The sequence below is a fragment of the Bubalus kerabau genome, chromosome 15 (genome assembly GCF_029407905.1).
Source record: "Bubalus kerabau isolate K-KA32 ecotype Philippines breed swamp buffalo chromosome 15, PCC_UOA_SB_1v2, whole genome shotgun sequence".
NCBI classification, from domain to species: Eukaryota; Metazoa; Chordata; class Mammalia; order Artiodactyla; family Bovidae; genus Bubalus; species Bubalus kerabau.
Window position 1 is genome coordinate 67,676,251 of NC_073638.1, and position 13,406 is coordinate 67,689,656.

General features: G+C 40.4%; 2 protein-coding genes across 3 annotated transcripts in view; one reads left to right on the plus strand and one right to left on the minus strand.

Annotated features, from left to right (window-relative positions):
- On the minus strand, window positions 1-2,461 carry RAG2 (recombination activating 2). Its single transcript, XM_055549324.1, has one exon. It carries the CDS (start codon window positions 2,200-2,202, stop codon window positions 619-621), a length of 1,584 nt encoding a protein of 527 aa, XP_055405299.1. The 5' UTR covers window positions 2,203-2,461; the 3' UTR covers window positions 1-618.
- Window positions 2,462-2,530: 69 nt separating this feature from the next.
- Window positions 2,531-13,406, plus strand: part of IFTAP (intraflagellar transport associated protein) — a 65,151-nt gene continuing 54,275 nt past the window's right edge. The window contains exons 1-3 of one of the 2 annotated variants that reach the window (XM_055549326.1): window positions 2,601-2,667; window positions 7,004-7,080; window positions 7,671-7,728. The gene's annotated coding sequence lies outside the window, so the exon portion shown is untranslated. Of the gene's footprint in view, window positions 2,668-7,003; window positions 7,081-7,670; window positions 7,729-13,406 lie in introns of both variants that reach the window. The other variant, XM_055549325.1, reaches the window with a different exon arrangement.

The window sequence follows — 13,406 nt, forward strand, 5'->3', positions numbered from 1 at the left end:
GGGGTCCAAAGATTTGGGCACAACTGAGTGACTAAACACAACAACAGTCTATCTACCTACCTATCTCCTTATAGTTTTTTTCTGTATATGGGCATAGTCAAGTGGCCATCTTTGAGGTGTACAAAGAACATTCATGTGGGATACAGGTGATCCCAGTTTTAATTTCTGATCAATCACCAAATTGTTATAGTCCAGAAAATAATTCATTTAACTCCTTGGGGTGTTAGTTTCTTTACTGGTTAAATTTGTATTAACTCCTTGGTGGATTATTTGTTACCAAAAGTCCTATAAAGGATGTAAGCATACCTTGATTATTATTACTACTTCTGTGTTTAAGATTTCTTGAATAAAAATTCAGATCATAAATTCCATTGAACATAACTTTCAGTAAAATATTTTCAGAATACAGGTTATAGGTCCTGCATAGGTCTAAACACAATGACTGTATTCAGTATGGTATTATAAGCACTTTCCCCTGGTACTTTACTCATATAACTAAATGAAAACATTAGATATCTTCAATAAACAAAAATACAAAGATAAATTTTATCATTGTTATGATTCTTTAAAATAAGTTTAAAATTTTGATGCACTTGAATCTGAAAGGCTTTCATGGAACTAATCAAACAACCTTCTAAGAAAGGATTTCTTGGCAGGAGTAATAATTTTCCCAGAACCCTTTTTGTGGAGGGATCTCAGTGGAGGCTTTTTTAATGATTGAACTCTTTTGGGAGTTTGCAGTGCTCTTGCTATCTCCACATGCTCGTTACAGTAATATTTATTGCTTCCTTCTGATAGTTGGATGAGTGTGCGTTCTGCCAGATCCATACACTGGGCATGGACCCAATGTCCATCTCCATGAGAGCAATAGATCATGGCAGGCTTGTTGAGCTCAGTTGAATAAAATGGTACCCACGTATTGATATCCACATCACAAGTAGGGCAGCATGTAATCCAGTAGCCTGTCTCAGACTCATCTTCCTCATCATCTTCATTGTAGGTGTCAAATTCATCATCACCATCGAAACTGTTCGCTTCTGCGCTGAAGCAAAATTCTTCTGAGTCTTCGAAGGGAGTGGAGTCCCCTGGGTCATCTGTTGATGTCTGACTACTCGTCAAAGTTATCTGATCTTCGTTCACATCATCTTCAGCACATTTCAATGTATAGAAGTAAAATGCTTCTGAAACAGCCTGTTTATTGTCTCCTGGTATGCCGAGGAAAACAGTTCCATTTCCCATGTTGCTTCCAAACCATATCTTGCTGTGCTTAATATCTGGGGTCCAATCTGGGGTTTCCATATCATGAATGTCTATCTTGTTATCCTTGAAAGAGATGATGTTGCAGACCATTCTTTTTTGATTTTCAAGCTGATAGCCACCAACAATAACAAATTCATCATTGCTTATTTGAGTCAGGATTGCACTGGAGACAGAGATTCCTCCTGGCAAGACTGTGCACTCCAAAGCTGGGCTACCCAGGGGGAGATCAACCCTTATTCTGTACAGATTGGCAGGGCGGATGTTATTGGCAAGTGAATGGCCTCCTAAAATATAAACGGTATCATTTCTGGCAATGGAGACATGAAAAGATAGTCCATCTTGAAGTTCTGGAAGAATGTATGACGTAGAGCACCCAAATTCAAAATCCACCAAGAAGACATGGGGCAGGCAGTCAGCTACACTGTTCCATTTCTCTGTGGTTCTTTGGGCAGACGGTATGTATGACCGTCCTCCAAAGAGAACACCCATACTTTTCCCTCGACTATACACCACATCAATGGAATGACCATATCTGCCTTCAGGAACGTCTCCTACCAAGTCCTTCTCTGTGCAGCGAAAGGTAACTTTTTTGTTGTTCTTGCAAACAACAGACATCATATAAATCTTATCTGAAAGCTCATTGTTTGGTGTTTTTCCTCCATGGATGATGTACTGATGCTTTTCAGACTCCAAGTTGCCGCTGAATGTGCAAGTGGCCGGGTATCGAAGTGGAGGAAGGTAGCAGGAATCCTTAGAGAAAACTGCAGGCTTCAGTTTGAGATGATTATGCTTTACCTCAAAATGGAAAACTCCAGTGGGGCAAGACCTCTTGGGCCAGCCTTTTTGGCCAAAGAAGAAAACTTGCCCATCAAAATTCATTAATGAGAAGCCTGGTTGAATTAAGGCTATGCTATTACCGACTGTTACCATCTGTAGTGACATATTCTCTGATGGTGGATAGATCTTTTATCTGAAAGAATTACAAAAAAAATTTCAAACTTTCTTTACTTACTATATCTCTTCATATAAAATCATTATGTGTAGATTCCCTCACATGCAAAAAGCATGTTAAAAATAAAGAGTTGTCCCATAAGCTTGCAGTGGAAAAGCAAAAATTCAAGTGGCTAGACAAGCAAAGAGACACAGAACCTTTTTGCTTAAAACAATCGTAGCAGCTGGGAGCTGTTTTAGACATGGACTACCGTCCCTTAGATTTCTGGGAATTGTAGTCATTTTCCCTTAAAGATTCACCACTTGTCAGCAGAAAGAACTACATTTCCCAGGAATCCGTTCTCTGTGGGACGTGAGGCTCCAGTCGTTCTCCAGGAGACAAGTCTCGTTGAGTAAAGACGTCAAAAATGCGAAGTGACTAGCTGGGAGCCAAGACAGAAAACTAGGGAATGGGAGGTGAGAATGGCTGATGCACACCTAACATCCAGGTTATGGGAAAGTTGCGTACCAGGAGGGGCGTCAGGCTTCCCCCACCCGGGTGTTGTTGGAGCCTCTCCCGGGGACTCATTAACAGATGACCGGGTAGGGCGCACAGCTGCTTCTGGCCAGAGTGGGGTTGCCTGGAAACCGCAGCCTGAAGAGACTCCTGGCCGAGGTGTCCTCACGGACTCCTGCCGGGACGCTTTGGAGCTTGGACTCAAAATTGCACACGTGGGCATCCTTAGGTTGCTGGGGCGGGAGTTTGAAGGGGGCACCGAGAGTACAAAACTGTGACTGTTTTGCAGAACCAAAAGATTAATCTCTGAATACCCAGCGTGCTGGGGAGAATTTACCTGATAGTGATTTTTACCATTCCTGTATGTAGTCATGGAAATATGGTAATTAGACTTTACCGAATACCTTGCCAAAGGCTGTTTGTTTTCTCAGCTGCTCTTGCTTCGGTTTTAGACTTCTTTTAGGGAAGCAGAGAAGTTTTCCAGCACCTCTTCTCTCCCCGTCTCTTCCCCTCCCTCCCTTCCTCCCTCTTTGGATAAGAAAATGAGAGTTAGTGGCCATTATTTCAGATCCCTTTCCTGTTCCAGAACCTCGAAGTAATTCTTTAGTAATTCTGTTGTAAGCAAGCGTTAAGAAAAGAGGTACCAGAATTATACAGAAGGTAATATTTGTATGATTTTTAAAAAGAGATATTTATCAGATGAAGTAAGCTTGATTAATTAAAAAAAAATTATTACCTACCTTGAAGAGATAGCAGGAGCCTTTATGTGAAATACACTCCCTGTTTGCAGACCAAATTCCTAAATTAAAGGAAACAAAAAAGCACAGATTCCTTGACTTCTAAGAATAAACTGTTAATGTTTCAAAAACAGTGGCTACGAGGATGAACTCTGAAAGTTGACTCCCTGGATTCAAATCCTGGCTCTGTCACTTCCTGTGTTACCTTGGGCAAGTACTTTAACCTGCGTCTAGTTTCCTCATCTGTAAAATGATAATTTTACCTACCTCACTGGTTGATGTAAGTTGTGGACTAGTAAGTTAATACATGCAAAGCACTTAGAACAGGGCTTTGTACACTCTTAAGTCCTAGTTGTGATGATTATATTTGAACTTATAAAAAGTAAGGTTAATGCACAGTTAGCTGATTAGAAGGGTTTTAAGGTCTGGGAATCTGGTTAGTGGGTGTAGATTGATAATTTTTTAGACTGGTGAGAATTGAATAAACATATGCAACAGTGAGTCCTAAAGAAAATCAGTCCTGAGTATTCATTGGAAGGAATGATGCTGAAGCTGAAGCTCCAGTGCTTTGGGCACCTGATGTGAAGAACTGACTCATTGAAAAAGACCCTGATACTGAGAAAGATTGAAGGCAGGAGGAGAAGGGGACGACAGAGGATGAGATGGCTGGATGGCATCACCAACTCGATGGACATGGGTTTGAGAAAGCTCCGGGAGTTGGTGATGGACAGGGAGGCCTGGTGTGCTACAGTCCATGGGGTCACAAAGAGTCGGACATGACTGAATGACTGAACTGAACTGATGCAACAGAAGGGGCTTCCCAGGTGGCTCAGTGGTAAAGAATCTGCCTGGAATTCAGGAGACGTGGGTTTGATCCCTGGATTGAGAAGATCCACTGGAGGAGGAAATGGCAACCCACTCCATTATTCTTGCTTGGGGAATCCGTAGAGGATCCTGGTGGGCCTTTAGTCCACGGGGGCACAAAGAGCTGTACACGACGGTGCATGCATAGGACAGAGGTGTTGGTGGTGAGCTCAATTTAAGTAACAGGGAATATTTCATTCTTCTTTTTACCCTTCCACTAACTCCTGATTATGCAGACTCTAAAGTTAGATTGTCTGAGTCCAAATTTGGGCTGAAACACATATTTGCTATTTAACTCTTGGCCAAGTTTATTTCCTCTCTTTTCTTATCTGTGAAGTAGGGATAGTATTAGTATCTATTCATTGAGTTATTTTTGAGAGTAAATGGGATGACACACATAAATCACATAGGACATATGTGATTATATATGCTGGTACATAATAAGTATTGAATAAACATTAGCCTGCCAATGCAGGAGACGCAGGTTCGATCCCTGGGTCAGGAAGATCCCCTGGAGAAGGAAATGACAACCCACTCTGGCATTCTTGCCTGGAAAATTCCATGTACTGGTCCAGGAGCCTGGAGGGGCTACAGTCTGCTGCTGCTGCTGCTGGTAAGTCGCGTCAGTCATGTCCGACTCTGTGCGACCCCATAGATGGCAGCCCACCAGGCTCCCCCATCCCTGGGATTCTCCAGGCAAGAACACTGGAGTGCATTGCCATTTCCTTCTCCAATGCATGAAAGTGAAAAGTGAAAGTGAAGTCGCTCAGTCGTGTCCAACTCTTCGTGACCCCATGGACTGCAGTGCCCCAGGCTCCTCCGTCCATGGGATTTCCCAGGCAAGAGTACTGGAGTGGGGTGCCATTGCCTTCTCTGGGGCTACAGTCTATGGGGTTGCAAAGAGTTGGACAGGACTTAGTGACTGAGTGTAGCACACCACACAGCAAACATTATTTGATGCTATAATTTATTTTATTCCGCCTGCAAAGCTTCCTTGGGTCATTTGGAATCTATGGTCAGTCTAATGCAGTTTTGGTGGGGCCTTGAAGATCAGATCTAATTAATTGCTAATTATTCTCTTCTAGTTATTTTTAGCTTGGGAGATTCAAAGTGTGATATTTTAATAATCATCTTGTGGGTTATTAAAGCAAATGAGGAACTTGAATGAGAAGGATTATGCCTAAGGTTATGAAGCAAGCCTCTTTCTTCCTCAGACATGGTGGTTTGTAGGTGGTTTGTAGGTGGTTTGCTTATGAAATAACCTGGGCAAGTGTTTTATTTACTTGTGGCCTATCCAGGTATATGCGAGAGAAGGCATCTGTACAACTAAGAAAATGCTCTCCATCGGAACTAAAGGGAAATATTGTTGGCACTCAGTTTAGTAAAGGAAAACCAGCAGTGATTACAGTCAGCATGATGTGCACATGATTTTCAGAGGTGCCCGCTCTGGGGTTGAGGGAGCACCTGCACCAGCGCCTGCTTGTTGTAAACACCAGGGAAGACTGGGCTTCACCCAGTAATGACTGGGCTAGAAAGCTCGCTGTGCAGAGGTAATGGATCCCAGATCCCAAGGGGTGACCATACACCAAGAGTGCTTGCTTTTAAACAGAAAGTTTCACTGGAGCCTATTGGCTTCATTTTAAAGTTCATGGGGATTTTGAATTTTAAATTAATTTTTATTGGAGTATAATTCCTTTGCAACGTTGTATTAGTTTCTACTGTACAACAAAATGAATCAGCCACACATACACACATATCCCCTCCCTTTTGGACTTCCTTCTCGTTCAGGTCACCACGGTGCCTTAAGTAGAGTTCTCTGTGCTGTACAATGTTTTCTCATTAAAAAAAAACAAAACAGATTACTAACAAAAAATTGATAACAAATAAAGTTCATAAGGATTTTGACTTCTCATAAAGGAAAACATGGTTATTGTAGATCAAACAAACATTTTCTTAGACAAGACATGACGAATACTACCTCTTTGTGTAGCCTTTTTGGGTCCCCAAAGATTCCTGACCTGATTTCCCTTTGATGTCCTGCTCTTGGCTCACCCCATAATTACAGGGGCCTAAAAATAGTCGTAAAATTGATTACTGTTAAGATGAATTACCTCTTCTTGTAACACAAAGTATTTGTGTTTTTAATTTTTAGGTTACACATTTTAAACCATGGCCGGATGACTTATGTATTTAAAGAATGAACATTAACATTGAAAGTGTTTTCACTTTATTTTGCCATGTAGTTTAGATTTTGCAATTTTGCTTTACTAACTTAAATATGTCTTCACAGGAGTAGACTATGGTATATTTTCCACGGTTTCAATGTGACTCTATTTGTCCCATCTCAGTTTTAAAATGAGTTTTTAAAAGGTGATACTATAACTAAAATAATCTACTGAAGTGGTTCTCTTTAAATAGGCCAGATAAAAACAGGCAGGGTTTGAAAAAGAAGACACTTCTTCGATTGAAGGAACTTTCAAAGTCAACACATTAAAGATTCTTTTTAAAAGACAGAAATACGGGACCAATAAATTTATACAAGTTTCTCAACCCCATGCTAACATCCCTGAGCAGGGAGCTTTTCACTTATTCACTATGAAGCTAGGGCATAGTTGAGAATCAAAAGAGGACTAATGGTGTGAGGTCTGGGTTTGTAGTTTCCTGTGTTTGAACTGACTGTTTTTCTCTTCCAAAGAAAGCTACTGTACTCGGAAACATTAAATCTTACTGATCAGCGTGGCCCACGTTTTCCTGATTGCTCCAGAATAGCAGGTAACCTCATGTAACTGCAGTCTTTTCAGTGTGTGAATTAACCCTGTCTTGCACAGTTAATCAGGCTTGAGGCACACATTGATTTTTTTTTGCTGACAGTGGAGCCAGGACTGGGTCTTCCTTCTGACCCTTGTACCAGAGAAGCATTTATGCACTAAGATTAATATGTCAACTCGGATGTCACAGGAATAAAATCCTTGTTGCAGCCTGAGACCAGAAAGCCCCTTTCTCTCCAAATTCTACATCATCCCTTCCCTATCTGGACACCCAGTCCAACTGGAAGTAACATACTGCTGAAGGGGCATCTTTCCCTAAAAGTTGACAAGCGTAAGCTCCCAGGTTTTAGCTCCAGTAGAAATGAAGTTATTGGACCTACCTGAAGGCCAGGGGTCTGCTCAGCCCTCTCTCAATCTTTGCCGCTAAACCGGGTATTAAATGTCAGCACGTGGGGAAGATTCACTGACTGTTGGCTCTGACCGTGGCCTGCAGAAGGATGACGGTAAACAGAGCACGTATGTGTGCCTACAGATGTCCCAGTGAAAGCAGATCTAACGGGAGTAACTGACTGTGACTTTTTTTTTTTTCTTTAGATGGTTGAGGGAGATATCCACCAGGGTGTACCCTCAAGATTTAACTGTTTCCTTACTGGTGAGCAATGAAAACCTAATCTACTATTCATCTATAAAGGCAGAAAAAAAAAGCCCTGGTAGAAACCTGATTTATTCAAAACATTTTAGAAAAATGAATATAATTAATATGATTTAAATAAATACTGGGGCTTCCCATGTGGCTCTGTGGTAAAGAACCCACCTGCCAAGCCAAACAGGAGTCATGGGTTTGATCCCCTAGTTGGGAAGATCCCATGGAGAAGGAAATGGCAACCCACTCCAGTATTCTGGTCTGGGAAATCCCATGGACAAAAGAGCCTAGCGGGCTACAGTCCAAGGGTTCACAAAGAGTCAGACATGACTTAGTGACTTAACAGCAACAATGGCAACAAATAAATACTATCATAATTCAAATGGGAAATTATTTTTCCTAAAACAGAAACCACTAGTTCCAGTGTCAGTGATTTTGAGTGGTCTTGTTTTCTTTAATGCAAGGCTCAAGAGGAGTTCTGTTTATGGGAGGCCTACCACCCACTTTATATCAGGCAGCTGCTGTGTAGGATTGTTCAATGGGGTGATTAAGAAAATGGGCTTTAGAGTCAAGTGGCCCTGGTTTTCTCTGCCAACTTCGCTGTTTTCCAGGTGGAGTCATCTTAGTCCTTAAGCCTCTGTTTCCTCATCTCTGAAATGGGGATAGAAATATCTACCTCAAAAGGTTGTTGCAAAAAGATTAAATAAATGTTCCGCCAAGGAAAATATTTCACAGCGGTCTTAAAAACTGTGATAGTAGCCTCCCCCATCCCTACTCGAAATTTGCACAGTCAAAGGAGAATAAACCAAAGGGTTCAGGACAGATGTAAAAGCTGGCTTAATTTTTTAAGATAAACTTTATTTTTTAGAGCAGTTTTAGGTTTGCAGCAAAATTGTGTGAAAAGTAGAGTTTCCCGTATACCTGGTGCCCCTACTCATTCATAGCCTCTCGTTATCAGTACCTCCCACCAGAGATACATTTGTTAAAATAGATGAACCTGCATTGACACATTGTGTTGTGCTTAGTCGCTCAGTTGTGACCGACTATTTGCAACCCCATGGACTGCAGCCGGCCAGGGTCCTTTTTCCATGGGGATTCTCCAGGCAAGAATACTGGAGTGGGTTGCCATGCCCTCCTCCAGGGGATCTTCCCAACTCAGGGATCGAACCCAAATCTCCTGCCTTGCAGGTGGATTCTTCACCCACTGAGCCACCAAGGAAGCCCACACTAACACATTATTATCACTCAAAGTTCAGAGTTTAGGTTAACATTCACTCATGGTGTTGTACATTCAGGGGGTTTGGACAAATGTATAATGGTTGCTACTGCTGCTGCTAAGTCGCTTCAGTCGTGTCCGACTCTGTGTGACCCCATAGATGGCAGCCCATGTATCTATTATTATAGGAGCATGCAGAATCATTTCACTGCCCTACAAGGTCTCTGTTCTCCACCTGCTCATTGCTCCCTTTCCTCAACCCCTGAAACCACTAATCCTTTTTATTGTTTCCATACTTTTGCAGATTTCACGATGTCATATAGTTTTCAGATTGGCTTCTTTCACTTAGTAACATGCATTTAAGTTTCCTCCATGTCTTTTTATGACTTGATAGCTCATTTCTTTTAGCTCTGAATAATATTTCATTGCCTGGATATCCACAGTTCATCTGTTTTCCTACCAAAGGACACCTTGGTTGCTTTCAGATTTTGGCAGTTATGAATAAAGCTGCTATAAACATCCATGTGCAGGTTTTTGTGTGGACGTAAGTTTTCAAATCCTTTGGGTAAATACCAAGGAGCACTGTTAGTGAATCATATGGTAAGAGTAGGTTTAGTTTTGTAAGAAACCTCCAAACTGTCTTTATGATTTTGTATACCCACTAGCAATGAATGAGAGTTCATGTTGCTTACATCCTCACCAGCAGTTGGTGTTGTCAACATTCTGGATCTTGGCCATGCTGATAGGTGTGTAGTATCTCATTGTTTTAATTTTGCACTTCCCTAATGACATGATGTGAACATCTCTTCATTTGCTTGTAATCTGTACGTCTTCTTTAGTGAGGTGTCTACTAAGGTGTTTGGCCTATTTTTTAATCAGGTTATTTGTCTTCTCATTGTTGCGTCTTAAGAGTTCTTTGTATATTTTGGATAACAGTTCTTTATCAGATGTGTTCTTTGCAAGTATTTTCTCCCATCATATGGCTTTTCTTTTCATTCTCTTGTCTGTGTTTTGTGGCGAGCATAAGTCTTTAATTTTGGTGAAGTTCAGCTTATCAATTATATTTTTCATGGATAATGCCTTTAGTGTTGTATCTAAAAACCCATTGCCATACCCAACGTCATCTAGGTTTTTTTTCTGATATAAAACTTCTAGGAGTTTCATAATTTTGTGGTTTATTCTTTGTTCAGTGATCCACTTTATTAATAAGCCTAGATTCCTGTTTTTGCTTGTGGATGTCCAGTTGTTCCAGAACCCTTTGTTGAAAAGACTTTTTTCTCTGTTGTGTTGCCCTTGCTCCTCTGTCAAAGATCAGTTAGCAATACTTATAGCTCTACTTATGTGGATCTATCCTGGGTTCTCTGTTTGGTTCCATTGATCTATTTGTATATTCTTTCACCAATACCACACTGCCTTGATTACTGTAGCTGACTTAATTTTAAAACAATTCATTAAAAACAGTTACCTCAAGAAAAATATATACCACTTATTTAAGCCCATTTCCTAACCATAAAATTTTTTATTTATTTATGTTCTAATTTTTATCCAGGTGTACATACATTAATAATTATGATAAGAATGTATTTAAATTATGTTTTATCTTTTTGATGTAATGTTATTTCATATATACTATGAAATGTATATTTCCACCTTTATAATTTTTAATACTTGCCTAAAATTCCATTAGGTAAATATAATGCAATCTATCAGACCGTTCAGTTTTGTTGGTCATTTAATCAGGTTCTGTGTGGCTTAGATGATAGAATGTAGTGATTAGAGGTAGATAGATTTGGATTTGAGTCTGAGTTCTGCCACTTACTAGCTGAAAGGCCTTTTTGAGCTTCAGTCCTTTTTGAGCTTCAGTCCTTATCTCTAAAACAAGGGTGATACCTGCCTTATTGGGAGGATGGATGGATATGAAGTGTCTGTTATAGAGAGTGTACTCAATAAATCTGTTTAATGATGATGGTGCCATAAATTTATTTGTGAAAGTGAAGATGTTCATTTTTTGAAAAACTTTAGGATGCGTTTTCAGGGTTGACGTTTTAAAAACCGAACAAGTAGCTCAATTGTTTGGATGATTTTCATCATTTGAAATGTTGATCCATTCTTTAAAAAAGTATCATCATCTCTTCTGGTTACTCCCACAGTGATTTTTTTATCTCTGTTGCAAAAGAGCATTGGGTTATTTCCCTAACCTATTCATGGTGTTGTATAATGATTATAGCACTTGAAATTCCAGCATCAGTGACAACACTCATCTAATTGACATAGTGACTATCTCCACAATAAATATAAAATAATAAATGTAACACAGAAACCAGGGGTGGGTTTAGGTAAGTGGTTTAGCCTTTGCATTCTGCTAATGCCAGAAAACAGGTAGTTGGTTGCTGAGTGGGTTTGTTGGCCCCAGCCTATCAAAATCCTAGCTGCTGCTGCTGCTGCTGCTAAGTCACTTCAGTCGTGTCCGACTCTGTGCGACCCCATAGATGGCAGCCCACCAGGCTCCCCCGTCCCTGGGATTCTCCAGGCAAGAACACTGCAGTGGGTTGCCATTTCCTTCTCCAATGCATGAAAGTGAAAAGTGAAAGGGAAGTCGCTCAGTCGTGTCCGACTCTTAGCGACCCCATGGACTGCAGCCTACCAGGCTCCTCCGTCCATGGGATTTTCCAGGCAAGAGTACTGGAGTGGGGTGCCATCCCTTCTCCACAAAATCCTAGCACAAAAGCTAAATGTGAAGTCATGAACAATATTTATCCAGCATCCACTGTGTACAGAGTATCCAGCATCCACTGTGTATCTCCACTGTGGAGGATTAGGAAAAAAAAAATATCACAGACACAGGTCTTGCCTTAAGGAGCTTGCATGATAGTAGGAAGTAGTCACCCTTTCTTAAAAGTTCACCAAGAAATCACAATTATAGGGCAGAGTCAAATTCATACTGAGATATGTGTATTTCTTCTACCTTAAATCCCAAACAGTGGGCAATTAAAGAATACAAGTCAGTGTCATTACAGAGTAAAATAATAAAAGATTTAGTAATGGGATATACTGTCATAGTAATTGAATAAAAAGGAAACATAGTTGGAGAAAAATAGAATGTGAGAGATGGAAGACAACTTCAAATCCTGTCTCTTTATATCTACATTCAGACTACTTAAGGATATAAAAGTTAAATAACTTGAAAGGGTAACACAGCTACAAGAGTGTGTGTACATGGTGAGCTGAGGCGGGCAGAGGAGGAGCACAGTCTTGTGAACTCTTGGCAGTGTTTCCCAAGAAATGTAGTGGCCTGTCAAGCATTTCCATCCCCTTTTATAAATGAAGAAACAACTTAAATGACATTATTGCCCAACGGGTTATCAAGTGTTTGAAATAAGGTCGATGGCAGCTTTTCATAGCATTCAAACAGGCATAGACAATTTTTACCTTTTCAAATAAGTGGCTGATTTTTTTTTCAGGAAATAATATAAATAGTATGGGAAAGGGAAATGTCTGACTTGTTGAATGAATCCCACGATAGAAGCCACAACTGAAACCAGCAAAGAGGAGAAAAGAGGAAGGAAAGGGAAACATAGACGGAAGCAATCTACAATTAGTATGAAGGGCTGTCAAGAGAAGAACATGACAAGCGGGTTGTCATTTTTTATTTAAAGTGATGAATTAAATGCAGCCACTTGACCAGAACATTCTCTGATTTTTAAGGAGGATTCCTAATTGTAGAATAAAATGGAGCAACATTTCAGAGGTGATTTATAGTGTTGTTTCAGAAAGAAAATGCACTTAAAATTTTTATTCTTAGAGAAAGAGGGAATTTGTGTTTCTTAATTTCCATGCTGGCAAAAAGAAATTGGTTTTTACGTAGGGGTGTGTGTGTGTTATGTTGTGTACACAGAAGCAAAATTGCAAATAAAATGCTGAGGGAAATTGGAAGTTAGGGAATCACTGTATTACTCCTTAAGGCCCATTTGTTATTCCACGGTCGTAGGAATTTAGAATCAAAAATAGCTGAGAAATACAGCTTTAAAATCTTATTTCTTTTTAAGAGAATGTCAAATGAAAAGGTCGATATTATTTGCACCATCTGGCATTTTGAAACACTTTGTGAAATGAATTCCTAAAAACAGAGTTGATTTAGTCTGGTGGGCCTACACCTGCTCCTAAGTAGCTGTGCAGGTGTTGCTTTAAAGCAGGCTTTCTGGTTCTGGGGAAGCGCTGTGTGCCGTGCACGTGGCCCGCAGGCTGGGAAGCCAGACAGAGCGATGACTTTAGCTGAGATGGAGGCTTTTGTGCCGCAGTTGTCATGCAGTACGGATAAAATGAGCAAACATGGGACGTCGTGTCCCACGGGAAGGCGGCATTACAATTGAGCTAATAACTCTTTTATGATTGAAACCTTATTGCATGATTATAGAGCTCTAAAGTTGACTTAGAAACTCTACTGCCTGTTTGGATCCATAGGTTTATCAGG

Bases quoted from the DNA above. Each gene is read 5' to 3' on its own strand.
- RAG2 (XM_055549324.1), bottom strand. From the start codon at position 2,202: ATGTCACTACAGATGGTAACAGTCGGTAATAGCATAGCCTTAATTCAA.